The sequence below is a fragment of the Salvelinus namaycush genome, chromosome 33, assembly GCF_016432855.1.
Source record: "Salvelinus namaycush isolate Seneca chromosome 33, SaNama_1.0, whole genome shotgun sequence".
Lineage (NCBI taxonomy): Eukaryota > Metazoa > Chordata > Actinopteri > Salmoniformes > Salmonidae > Salvelinus > Salvelinus namaycush.
This window is the reverse complement of record NC_052339.1, coordinates 15,114,886-15,128,523: the sequence shown is the minus strand read 5'-3', so window position 1 is coordinate 15,128,523 and position 13,638 is coordinate 15,114,886. Positions and strand designations below refer to the sequence as shown.

The 13,638-nt window shown below is 42.4% G+C and overlaps 1 protein-coding gene across 1 annotated transcript; it reads left to right on the top strand.

Moving 5' to 3' along the window:
• Positions 1 to 655: 655 nt before the first annotated feature.
• steap2 (STEAP family member 2, metalloreductase) lies at positions 656 to 8,585 on the top strand. Its single transcript, XM_038972660.1, has 5 exons — positions 656 to 1,045; positions 1,126 to 1,284; positions 2,685 to 3,212; positions 6,677 to 6,841; positions 7,131 to 8,585. Exons 1-5 carry the CDS (start codon positions 656 to 658, stop codon positions 7,413 to 7,415), a joined length of 1,527 nt encoding a protein of 508 aa, XP_038828588.1. The 3' UTR covers positions 7,416 to 8,585.
• The last annotated feature ends 5,053 nt before the right edge of the window (positions 8,586 to 13,638 follow it).

The window sequence follows — 13,638 nt, the reverse complement described above, 5'->3', positions numbered from 1 at the left end:
CATACTAATTTAATATCACGTTGTAGTTGGTAGTGTAGTCGATTAATATCATTTTAATAATATATATCATATATTTTTTGGCTGGTTAGACATACTGTACATCAACCACATATATTAGATTCCACCCTGATTTATCTAATTTGATTTAATCTACAATTTGCAGGCAGTTAGATAATTTAATATAACCAATTAAGGTCCCCAAGCTTTGCATCATCATAATGTGTTCCCGGTTTTAAAACGTCCAGACCACCAAAGAAGGAACCATCAGCATCCCAAACTAATAACACTCTGCAATGAATGTCTCCAGTTTGACTGTACTTGGCCTAACAAGCTGTTGCTGCATCCTGCAGAGTAAAAGGGAGGAATTCCTTCTTGATAGGCTAGGGAACCAGGCAGCTGGGTGGATAGATGTTACCAAGGGTACTTACTCTCTTCTGGTCAGAGAGCAAGCAAACCGCAGTTCACACAGTTGGAGGCAATGTACTACACTGTGAATGTTCAGTGTATTTTTTATCTTATAATGTAAAGTTATAGCCAGACACCATCTATCTCTATGCTCAAAAATCAAGTACTGTACATAACTATCTAACCATATTCCACCATCCTAGAACCTGAGACGTCCTCCTAAAGGACAGGAGAGGTCTGGAGCCTCAGGATGGACACCATCTCCATGCTGGGCAGTGGCTGCAGCAGCCCGGCTTACACCGACACAGCCCACCCTACCACCCCCTCCCTGTTCCTCCCCAACGGGGTGAGGAAGAATGGCCCCAGGGACCCTCCTCCCCACAGTCCCCTCCACAAGCCTGTTATAGCCATCCTGGGCTCGGGTGACTTCTCCAAGTGCCTGACCATCCGTCTGCTCCGCTGTGGCTTCAAAGTGGTGGTGGGGAGCCGCCAACCCAAACGGGCCGCTGAGTTCTTCCCTCATGTTGTTGATGTGACCCACCATGAAGACGCTGTGGGTAAAGCTTCTGTGGTTTTCCTCGCTATCCGCAGGGAGCATTATTCTGTTCTCTGGGACCTCAAGCATCTGCTGGCAGGGAAGGTGTGTGTGTTTTTGTGTGTGTGTCAGGGGATTGGGTTGTGAGCAAAAAGACACATTTCCATTCTTCTTCTTCTTCTAAGGTTCTGGTGGACGTGAGCAACAACCGCCGTGTGAACCAGTACCCTGAGTCCAATGCTGAGTACCTGGCCTCCCTGCTCCCAGACTCTACAGTTGTGAAGGGCTTTAATGTCATATCTGCCTGGGCTATGCAGTCTGGACCCAAAGATGCCAGCAGACAGGTAAGATGGAAGAAGAGGTCTGTGTCCCAAATGGCTCCCTGTGTCCCAAAGGGCTCTGCTCAAAAGTAGTGAACTATTTAGGGGAAAGGGTGCCATTTGGGACACACACAAGGTTAATTTCAGGATTTACTTATTCAGAATTAATTCAGGATCAAACACTGTCCCACTCTTTAACTCATTGCACAGTTAGTCATTCATTTTTAACTTCTAAATATTGTATTGCATAAATAACGCATAGCGACTTATGACTAAATTAGTATTTTTACATAAATAGAATGTCTCCCCTGGTACAGACTTGTTGCAGGTAACAAACCACTCAGTCTATTAAAGTTGGACCCAGAGCTGAATCTGCTGAAATAACAGTGTTGGCAGCCAAGGCAGTATAGATGTTGACCTGTCTGTCTAGCATGGTTCCAGATCTCTTTCTGCTGTGGTGCCAAACTGGCTAACATCCGTTTACAGAGAAATTAAATGGCAGCATCAGACTCTGCAACAGGATCAGCCAAATGGCTGCTGATAGTCTCTAAGCATCCATTGTCCTAACACTCGTTTGTTGTGATTTTTTTGGACAGCAGCTACCTCTCTCTACATCATTCTCAGTTGTTCAATGTCAGTTGTTACAAACCATTGTTGTTGACACAATCTGATTGGCTGACCTTTCAAAGAGGTGCACTGACATTCTCCTCAATACATCCCCTCCCCCTACGGCATGATGATGTCATATGCGGGGGACAGATCAAACATGATTATGACATATCGCATATCAGGGTAAAGTCACTGCACCCTCGTCTTTATTCCTATGATATCCTCACTAGAAGGAGTGGCAGGCTACTGAGCTGGTTAAAGCATTAACAGTCTGGTCTGTGCTTGCCTGGGAGGGAGACTAATTCCTCCAAATATTATGCAAGGATTATAGTGAGACTCTACAGCTGAGAAGAACATTTTATGCTGCCATCCTTCTTCAAATAAAACCATTCTGGACACACACACACACACACACACACACACACACACACACACACAGTAAATGCACACAGTAAATTCAATTAACACAATTGGGACAATGAAAAAACAAGCTCGATATTATGAACCAGGGAATCAGATTGTGTTTGTGTCAGTCACAAGGGATAGAAACAACCACATCCATGTTTTCCTTTTACATAATTATATCTGCTAATTATTTGTTATTTCATGCCTATGATTGACAAGATAAGCCTTCCCCGAGGTTGTTTAGAAAAAAATGTACACTACACATTACATCACATTCACAATACATGCAATGCACATTGACCATGTCATACATATTAGATTGATTGACTATGTCATACATATTAGATTGATTGATTGACTGACTGATTGACTACCTTGATTTATTATTGCTTGATTACCCATTCCTCAAGGTGTACATCTGCAGTAACTCTGTAGAGGGCAGACAGCAGATCATGGAGCTGACCAGGCAGCTCAACTTCACCCCAGTGGACATGGGAGCCCTCTCCTCCTCCAGAGAGATTGAGAACATGCCCCTGCGCCTCTTCTCCGACTGGAAAGGCCCCGTGCTAGCCACTGTGGCTCTCTCCATCTTCTTCTTCGCCTATTCCTTTGTCCGGGACATCATCCACCCGTATGTAAAGAGCAAGCAGAGTGACTTCTATAAGATCCCTATAGAGATGGTGAATAGGACTCTGCCCACAGTGGCCATAACACTACTCGCTCTAGTCTACCTGGCTGGCCAGCTAGCCGCGGTCCACCAGCTGTACTATAAGACTAAGTACAGGAGGTTCCCTCACTGGCTGGAGGGCTGGTTACAGAGCAGGAAACAGCTGGGGCTGCTGAGCTTCTTCCTGGGGTGTGTCCACGTTCTCTACAGCCTCTGTCTACCCATGAGGAGGTCAGAGAGATACCTGCTCCTCAACATGGCCTACCAACAGGTGGGTGATGGACAGAGGAAGGGAGGGGGAGAGAGAGTTAGAGAGAAAGGGAGGGGGAAGGGGAGAGGGAGGGTGTGTGTGTGTCAAATCAAAATACTTTTTATTGGTCGCATACACATATTTAGCAGATGTTATTGCGGGTGCAGTGAAATGCCTGTGTTCCTAGCAACAACAGTGCAGTAATATCGAACAATACACTCTAAAAGTAAAATAATATAATTAAGAAATATAGAAATATTAGGACGAGCAATGTCTGAGTCCGGAGTATAAGTATATATACTGTATGTATATATACAGCACAAGTCAAAAGTTTGGACACAACTACTCATTCAAAGGTTTTTCTTTATATTTACAATTTTCTACATTGTAGAATAATAGTGAAGGCATCAAAACTATGAAATAACACATATGGAATCATGTAGTAACCAAAAAAGTGTTAAACAAAATGCATTTTAATTAACACATGTGCCTTGTTAAAAGTTAATTTGTGGAATTTCTTTCCTTCTTAATGCGTTTGAGCCAATCAGTTGTGTTTTGACATGGTAAGGGTTGTATATAGAAGATAGCCCTATTTGGTAAAACACCAAGTCCATATTAAGGCAAGAACAGCTCAAATAAGCAAAGAGAAATGACAGTCTATCATTACGTTAAGACATGAAGATCAGTCAGTCTGGAAAATGTCAAGAACTTTGAAAGTTTCTTCAAGTGCAGTTGCAAAAACCATCAAGCACTATGATGAAACTGTCACTCATGAGGACTGCCACAGGAAAGGAAGACCAAGAGTTACCTCTGCTGCAGATGGTAAGTTAATTAGAGTTAACTGCACCTCAGATTGCAGTCCAAAGAAATGCTTCACAGAGTTCAAGTAACAGACACATCTCAACATCAACTGTTCAGAGGAGACTGCTCGAATCATGGTTGAATTGCTGCAAAGAAACCACTACTAAAGCACACCAATAAGAAGAAGAGACTTGGGCCAAGAAGCACAAGCAATGGACATTAGACTGATGGAAATCTGTCCTTTGGTCCAAATTTTAGATTGTTGGTTCCAACCGCCGTGTCTTTGTGAGATGCAGAGTAGGTGAACAGATGATCTCCTCATGTGTGGTACCCACCGTGAACCATGGAGGAGGAGGTATGATGGTGTGGGGATTCTTTGCTGTTGACACTGTCAGTGATTTATTTTGAATTCAAGGCACACTTTACCATTATGGCTACCACAGCATTCTGCAGCGATATGCCATACCATCTGGTTTGTGCTTAGTGGGACTATCATTTGTTTTTCAACAGGACAATAACCCAGCACACCTCCAGGCAGTGTAAGGGCTATTTGGCCAAGAAGGAGAGTGATGGAGTGCTGCATCAGATGACCTGGCCTCCACAATCACCTGACCTCAACCCAAATGAGATGGTTTGGGATGAGTTAGACCGCAGAGTGAAGGAAAAGCAGCCAACAACTGCTCAGCACACAGTGGCTTGCGAAAGTATTCACCCCCTTTGCCATTTTCCCAATTTTGTTGCCTTACAACCTGGAATTAAAATATATTTTTAAGGGTTTGTATCATTTGATTTACACAACATGCCTACCACTTTGAAGATGCAAAATATATTTTATTGTGAAATTAACAAAAAAATTAGACAAAACAAACAGAAAACTTTAGCGTGCATAACTATCATAACTATTACATTTTTGCCCATTCTTAAGGTAATTGGTTGCACCACTTCAGGTAATTGGTTGCCCATTCTTCAGGTAATTGGTTGCACCAGATCTTATTTAGGGGCTTCATAGCAAGGGGGGTGAATACATATGCACGCACCACTTTTCTGTTTTTTATATTTAAAAAACAAAAATGTAAACAAGTTATTTTTTAAATTTCACTTCACCAATTTGGACTATTTTGTGTATGTCCATTACATGAAATCCCCCCAAAAATCAATTTACATTACAGGTTGCAATGCAACAAAATAGGAAAATGCCAAGGTGGATGAATACTTTTGCAAGGCACTGTATGTGGGAACTCCTTCAAGCCTGTTGGAAAATAATTCCTCATGGAGCTGGTTGAGAGAATGCCAAGAGTAAAAAATAAAGAAAAACCCCTGAAAGAATAGGAGTGTCCAAACTTTTGACTTGTACTGTATATGTAATGGGATGTACAGACAATATGGACAGTATATGGATAGAACATTTAGTATATCTGAAGAATAGTGTTTGTGTCAGGTCAAAGACACCCTTCATAAATGCTGTTGTTTATGTAATTGAGGTCTGTAGATGTTTTATCAGATTAAGTTCACTTTGGAATCGTGAATCAGCAACAATGCAGCAACACTGTAACCGTTATGCAGTTTTATTCTCCTCTATAATTCTAATCTTGAGAGTGACCCACATTGAAGTGATTGGATGTTTGGCCTCAGAGTGACTCATCTATTTGTGCTGTGGCTCCTGAGGCATGGCCATAAACAACACTTACGACAGCCAGCCAGCTGCACTGGGAAGACCAGAGGGACAAACAGCATGCACATACTGTAGATCCTTCGGTTACCATATAGTACACATCTTCTTCTTCACAAACGAATTGCAATGCATCTTTTACTCATGGTGTTCCTCCTTGTTCATATAAGTGAAACTATAAGCTATGTTCTCACTCCAATTGGGTATTGTGAACAACATACATATTGCAGTATATGCAACGGTTGTACATCCAAAATGTTCCTGCAACATTTATCTACTGATCTATGTGGCTTATCTGCATCTTCACCGGTTTAATCTCAGTTTATTCATTCACGTCCTCCTCTGACCTTCATCTGTCTCTTACTGCAACCCGCTTCCCAGCATCCTTCATTCTCACGCACACACAAACCCTTCTAGCTGTGTGTGTCTGTGTGTCTGTCGATCCAGGCCACAGCATCAGCTGCACTCTCAAGCACATCTCTCGCTGTGTGTTTTGCTTCTCAAACACACCTCTGGCTGTATATGTGTGTGTGTGTGTGTGTGTGTGTGTGTGTGTGTGTGTGTGTGTGTGTGTGTGAATCCAGGCCACGTCAGCCTGTCCTCTAGTTCAGGCCTGTTAGACCCATATGGCATCTGAGGTGCTCCTGCAGTTGTATTGAAATAGCTTGATATGCTGCATGCGGTTTTGCTTTATTTCACCTTGTGTGGCACACACACAGACACACACACACACACAGCCAGTGGACTGTAGAGGCTTTTGTTAATGAATGAACATTCTGCCAAATTTAGACCGAAAACTAAGTCTCCTCATTTAGATAAATCAGGCAGCGGCATTTTTGAGGGGATGATATTTAATTTTCTTTGTCATTTTTACTCAGGTGTGCGTGCGGTTGTGAGCATTTATTTCATGTTAAGTGAGTGTTTATTTGTGAGTAAACTATGTTTGTGTGACTTTTTTTTGTATTCATACAGTATGTGTTTACTGAATGTATGTGTGTCTGTGTTCTCTCTGCAGGTCCATGCTAACGTGGAGAACTCGTGGAATGAGGAGGAGGTGTGGAGAGTGGAGATGTACCTGTCCTTTGGTATCATGAGCCTCGGGCTCCTTTCTCTCCTGGCCGTCACCTCCATTCCTTCTGTTAACAGCGCCCTCAACTGGAGGGAGTTCAGCTTTATTCAGGTACTCAGACAGACACTGTTGATGATGATAATAATGGTGATGGTGAGGCGGAAGATGATGACAATGAAGATGGTGATGAGGATGATGAACATTCTTATGGAAAGGCCTCTGATTAATAATACTGACTAAGAAATAATAACAAGCGGTCAACTCTGGCCAAAACATTTGTTTGTTTTCTGAGTAGTCTTCTACATGTTGTTTGTAATCATGTTCTTACTGTAGATGTAAAAACTGTGATATAATGTATTGTTGATGCATGCATGTGTTTCTCTCTCTCCTTCTCCCCTAGTCGACGCTGGGCTACATCGCTCTGCTTATCGCTACGTTCCATGCTCTGCTGTTCGGCTGGAAGCGGGCCTTTGAGGAGGAGGCTTACCGTTTCTACCTACCCCCTAACTTCGTGGTGGCCCTGGCCCTGCCTGTGTGTGTCATCCTGGGGAAGGTGTTCCTGCTGATCCCCTGTGTGGGACGGAGGCTCCACAGGATCAAACGGGGAGCTGAGAGCAGCCAGTTGCGCCAGGACCCTGTTGGAGCAGCAGCACACGTCTCACCAGAGAGGGTCACTATCATGTGAATGATTGGGTGGATGGATTGGGTGGATGGATGGATAGGTGGATGTGTAGATAGACAGGTAGATGTATGACTGGATGGATAAATGAATGAATGAACTTTATTCCTCCTCAGAGGAGAAATTGGATTGTGGAACTGGACTGTGAAGCCAGAGCCCTGGGTTGGTTGGGCTACACAACCAGACTGGGCCAGACTGCAGCATAGCCTATCTAGCTATCAATATTCTACCAATGCTCTGCCAGTGCTCTAGCTAGCTACCACTGCCCTGCCAATGATCGATCAGACATACGTCTTTGCTCTTCAGTGAAACTTTGATGACACGCTGCCATGACCAACCATACTGTAACATTTCCAACAGCATTTAATGAGCCCCTAGTTACAGACAATATCAATAAAGGATAATTAGCCTATATGCTATATGCCCTTGGATCTGTGGTTCGGTCAGTGCTGCAAAAGGCACAATGTGGTTCTGTGACTGTTGTCTGAGTATTGTCTGCAAATTGCCAATTTCCTTGTTGTAGAATTATAATAGTCATCATGGAATTATGTTCAGCCCAAGTACCATGTATTTTTAGATATGTACTTTTAGGAATTATGATATATGTGAAAATAGTATTATATGTGAAATCAATGTAAGAATGAGTTAACTGAGAATCACACACTTGAGAAAAACATATTTCGATGATCTGTGTCACTGTGTTCAACAGTCAGAAAAATGTGCCAAAAAAAACTATTTTTTACACGGTCAATAGAAATTATGTAGCAGGTTATTGTTGAATCAAGCTATTTGTTGTCAATTGAAGTCATGTAATTATGGAACAACGTTCATGTATACTGTGTGTGTATTGATAATGCAATACTGTATGATACACATACATCCTAAAAATGATAATTTCATGACACTATCCTTGGTATAAAATGTATTTACTAGTAGTCATACTTAACAACAACACAAGCATCAGTAGTGAAGAATGTGACAATCCACAAAGACTTGATCCAGATGTTTTTATACTATTGATACATTTATTTCCTAGTTCTTCTGCTTGGATTAAGTCAGTAGGAGAACATATCAGCTATCAACCTGCAACATGCCAAACAATCTATCAAATTGTCATCTAGCCTCTCCCCCTGTATTAGAGTATGTTGAAAGAGCGTGTGTGACAACGTGTTTGAAAATACACTGAACAAATATAAACGCAACATGTAAAGTGTTGGTCCCATGTTTCATTAGCTGAAATAAAAGATCCCCAAAATGTTCCATACACACAAAAAGCTTATTTCTCAAGTTTTGTGCACAAATGTTGTTTACATCCCTGTTAGTGAGCATTTCTCCTTTCCCAAGATCATCCATCCACCTGACAGGTGTGGCATATCAAGAAGCTGGTTAAACAACATGATCCTTACACAGGTGCACCTTGTGCTGGGGACAATAAAAGGCCGCTCTAAAATGTGCAGTTTTGTCACACAACACAATGCTGCAGATATCTCAAGTTTTGAGGGAGCATGCAATTGGCAAGCTGACCTCAGGAATGTCCACCAGAGATGTTGCTAGAAAATCGAATGTTAATTTCTTTACCATAAGCCTCCTCCAATGTCATTTTAGAGAATTTGGCAGTACGTCCAACCGGCCTCACGACCGCAGACCACGTGTATAGCATTGTGTGGGCAAAAAGTTTGCTGATGTCAACGTTGTGAACAGAGTGCCCCATGGTGGCAGTGGGGTTATGGTATGGTACAGCATAAGCTACGGAAAACAATAACAATTGCATTTTATCAATGGCAATTTGAATGCACAGAGATACCATGACGAGATCCAGGGGTGCATCTTTCACTGGGGACGGGGAAGGGGGGGACATCCACATTCTGAAATTCCATTTTTGTCCTCCCCAGTTATATCATTGGAATGTGATACAAAACTAGGAAATGTTGTGCCTTAGGAACATGTGGATGCCTCCGAGCAGTCGGGTAGGTTGTTTGGAGTGTTTATTTGACAGAAGAAAAAAATAATATTTATATATATATGTCCCCCCACTTCTAAAACCAATTACGCCCCTGACAAGATCCTGAGCCCCATTATCGTGTCATTCATCTGCCGCCATCACCTCATGTTTCAGCATGATAACGCACAGCCTCATGTCGCAAGTATCTGTGCACAATTCCTGGAAGCTGAAAATGTCCTAGTTCTCTGGATCGACTTGACAACAGCGTGTTCCAGTTCCCTCCAATATCCAGCAGAATCACAGCCATTGAAGCCTCTACCTTTTTTTAAGGTATCTGTAACCAACTGATGCCTATCTGTATTCCCAGTCATGTGAAATCCATAGATTAGGGCCTAATGAATGTATTTCAACAGACTGATTTCCTTATATGAACTGTAACTCAGTAAAACATTTGAAATTGCTGCACGTTGCATTTATATTTTTGTTCGGTATAAATATTATTTACTGTGTATTTCTCTGTATTCACTTTCTTCTGCCGTGTATTACAAAATGTTGCCGATTGTTTAATATATTGATGAATAACCACCTACTCTGAAGAGAAAAGAGGAGACGAGGAGCACAGAGGAGAGGAGCAATGCATGCACTCAGGCCAGTACTTCACCTTAACCACTAGGGGTCAGTGCCTAACAACATTGATGGACTTGGTACCTCTCTTATGGATTCCCACCCTCTAAACAAGTGATCTCTAACTGGTTTCTCACAGAAAGCAGTCAATTTATTGATACCAGCAATCCTATCCCCGCTTAGAGCTAGATGCTTAATTCCATCTCCTTTTGATTCACGCCTGAAAAGCAGCTTATCTTTAGAGGCTGGTAAACTCTAATGGACAGCAGTGGAAAACAAATGCCCCTCTAAAAGCAGCTAAGGCTAATGATTGTGATAATATGTTTTGTATGCATGCTATTCATAGCCTGCATCTTAACATAAAGGAATGGTGAATGTAGGTCATGGACTAAGCATATATGTGTCCCAATGGAACCCTATTCCCTATATAGTGCACTACTTTGCATTACTATTGTTTAATAATGTGTAATGCACTATAAAGGAAATTGGGTGCCATTTGGGACAAGAACTATATGATTCTGGTCATGATGCCAAGCACACTTGACCTCAACCCCCTGCTAGCAGTTGTACAAGCCTAAAGTCTACAATCAGAGGCTGTTTGTCTGTAATAGCTTCGATAGTCACCATCAACAATTCGACAACCAGCTCTCCAACTCATCCGCCACACACCTCCAGTGTTCTCTCAGTCCTAATGGAGCAGCTCCTCATGTGAAGTGGGCTGGCTGTACGAGACATTGTCATGCCATTGTGCTTTAGCTATACCAGCCCCATAGTGAATGCTACTTTTCTATTTCCATTTGTCCCATAATTCCTCTACAAATAATGAGGACGAGTCTGTGGGTAGAGGAGACACACACACACACACACACACACACACACACACACACACACACACACACACACACACACACACACACACACACACACACACACACACACACACACACACACACACACTAGAGGAGCCGTACTTCTACACTGTGTCACGATTTGGGAGAGCGGGTTGGATCGAGCGGGTTGCCATGGACACAAATATGCTTCCTGTCGCCGCACAGAGACGGGGGAAGAGATTAGTCTTAATTAATGCTTGTGATCAACAAACAACAAGAGATGGGCCCCCTCTTATCCTCTGCCGCAGGTTAGCAACACAAACCCTTAATAACGACAATAATGGTCCCACAATGAAAGCCTGGATGGGTGCTCAATATTACAATGAAATAACAAGATGCTGTGTTTCAATGGAACTTTGATATATATATTTTTTTTAAATATATATTCTTCTTGCCAAGCCCTAACCCAGGAGTGCGCTAAAATTAGCATACAAGCAGTTTTAATATGACCTCTGCAGTTCATGGCTTGACTCAAGTCTCGGGCAACTCTACACAATTGAAAGCTAATTTCCTGGAATTCTACCCATGCTGCCTGGGGCAGCGAGAGCATTTAGCAGTTTTAAAGCTAATTTATTGCAATTCTGCACATTTTGCTATGGCGCAGAACGTTTTCAGGTTTAAATTACAGTGCTTTTAAGTAAAAAACAACATTTTGGGGGAATTCAAGAAAAAATGTAGCGTTGATAGAGTACTGTGGATAACAATATCCCTGTGAGCCTCCCGGCCCATGTTGTCCCTCTAAGGGGTTAAGAACATACATTGTGGATGAATAATGTGACATTATATTGCACCCTAAACTCATTCAATGCATCCCTTGTCCAAAATGTGTTTCATCTGTTGTTGCTAGCAATATTCATTCAAAAATCTGTTGTAATTATTATTATATTTTTTAATAAATATATTGAGATCTGGCCTCTGACCCGAAACCCCTGCCCTAACTAAATGAACAATACTTTTTCATACTTTTTCCTGATAGCAGGGTCAATGATAAAGTGCAATGACAGGAACGTTTGTGGTCAGTACAAAACAAAGGGTTACGGTACCTATTGAACAATTAGCTCAAGTGGACGCCATCAATGCCCTGTTGACTGGTCATATTGTGGACCGCCATACCAAATACATTAGCAAAACAATGCAAAACTTTATACTTCATTGTAAATGATCAGAACTTGCTGTGCTTTGTGGATGTTGATTTGCGGTCTTGGACTGCAAACAACTATTTCACTGTAGAGTGCCTGTGGGTGGAAGGATGCTATTCTGAACAGTGGCTCTCTTTATTATCGATGGCTGGCCGTATAGCAGTTCTCACCCACTGCCCACGTAGAAAAGAGAAGGCAGATTATTCCTCTAATTACTAAATCTAGTTACTAAATCTACTATCAGCGTAGTACCACACATTTTATAGAGCATCTCTGGTATTGTTGTACTCAATCCTCCTCTCTTTCCCTGTCTGTGTCTCTCTCTCTCTCCCCCCCCCCTCTCTCTCTCTCCCTTTTTCACTCTCTTTCTCGATCGCCAGATCACTCTTTACAGCCTGACTTCATTTCCCATCTTGTTGAAGTGCGTGGTGAGTCTGCAACAACCCCTGCTCCTCTCTGTTTAGCTGTGGGTGGTTGGAGCGTTGTTTCTTCACTGTTTTCCTCCCGCTCTCATCACTCACTATGCCATGACACAGTTTGTACCATCAGCCCACACAATGTAGAGGACAGCCTTCCTCCTGTACTCAACTGACAACTCCCTCTTTGTCTTGTTCCTCTGATTTTGTTTTCTAGCTCACACTCATCTTGGCATCCATTATGTCTGTCTTTGTCACTCTCACATTGTCTTTCTCAATATTTAACTACTTAAAAAAAAACATTTCTCTTCTCTCTACATCTAAACCAACTGTAGTTTGTTGTGCAATTGAGTTCTTGTTACAGCAAACTACATTTTTTGCGGACCCCACTATACCCCCTCAAGCAGGGGCCATTTTGGACATGGAGGGTGTTCTTGCTCTGATCTTTTGCCCATCCTCTTAATGAAAAGAAAACTGCTTTGCCTAATGTTATGTGCAGATCCGTCTTTATCATGCAGGGCATCAAGAAACTTGCCTGCATCCCACTTCTGAACAACTGCCAATAAAGGCAATCAGAGCGTGTACAGGAGAGGCCCCCGGATACAGAGAGAAAAAGAAAGACAAAGAGATGGGGAGAGAGAGAGATGGAGAGAGAGAGCGAGAGAGAGAGAGAAAGGGGGGAGATAGAGAGAGCGTGTGAAAAAGACAGCCTCAGAGAGGACACCCAAGGGTACATTATCCCTTCTAGACACAAAAGCATCACTCATGGAAAGTGCTTATTTCAACAATAGACATAGACCTTTGTGCTTTTTGACCCTATAGGCAGTGAGAGCAATAGGAAGCAAAACACCCATTAAAATGAATGCATAGACAATTAAGCAATCAAGCATGGAATATTATGAATATATGTTGGATGCTAATCTTCAAAACAGGATGTTTGTCACTTTGTGACCAAGCCACCAGACTATACTGCAGTGGGAGGGAGTGGCATTTGGAAGGCTGTTGCTATGTGTGACAGAATCACTGTGACAGTTGATCAGGCAGAGGAGTGGGAGGGTGGCAGCTGCTCCGAACAGCCTGGTGATGAGTAGGAAGGGCTGACCCCCCTGCTACTGCACTAATTAAGATCTTATGAGGATTATTAAAGTGTGCTTTATGGACGTGAGACTAATGTGCTCAACGGTAACACAATGTATTTTGTATAGTAGCTTTAGTTTC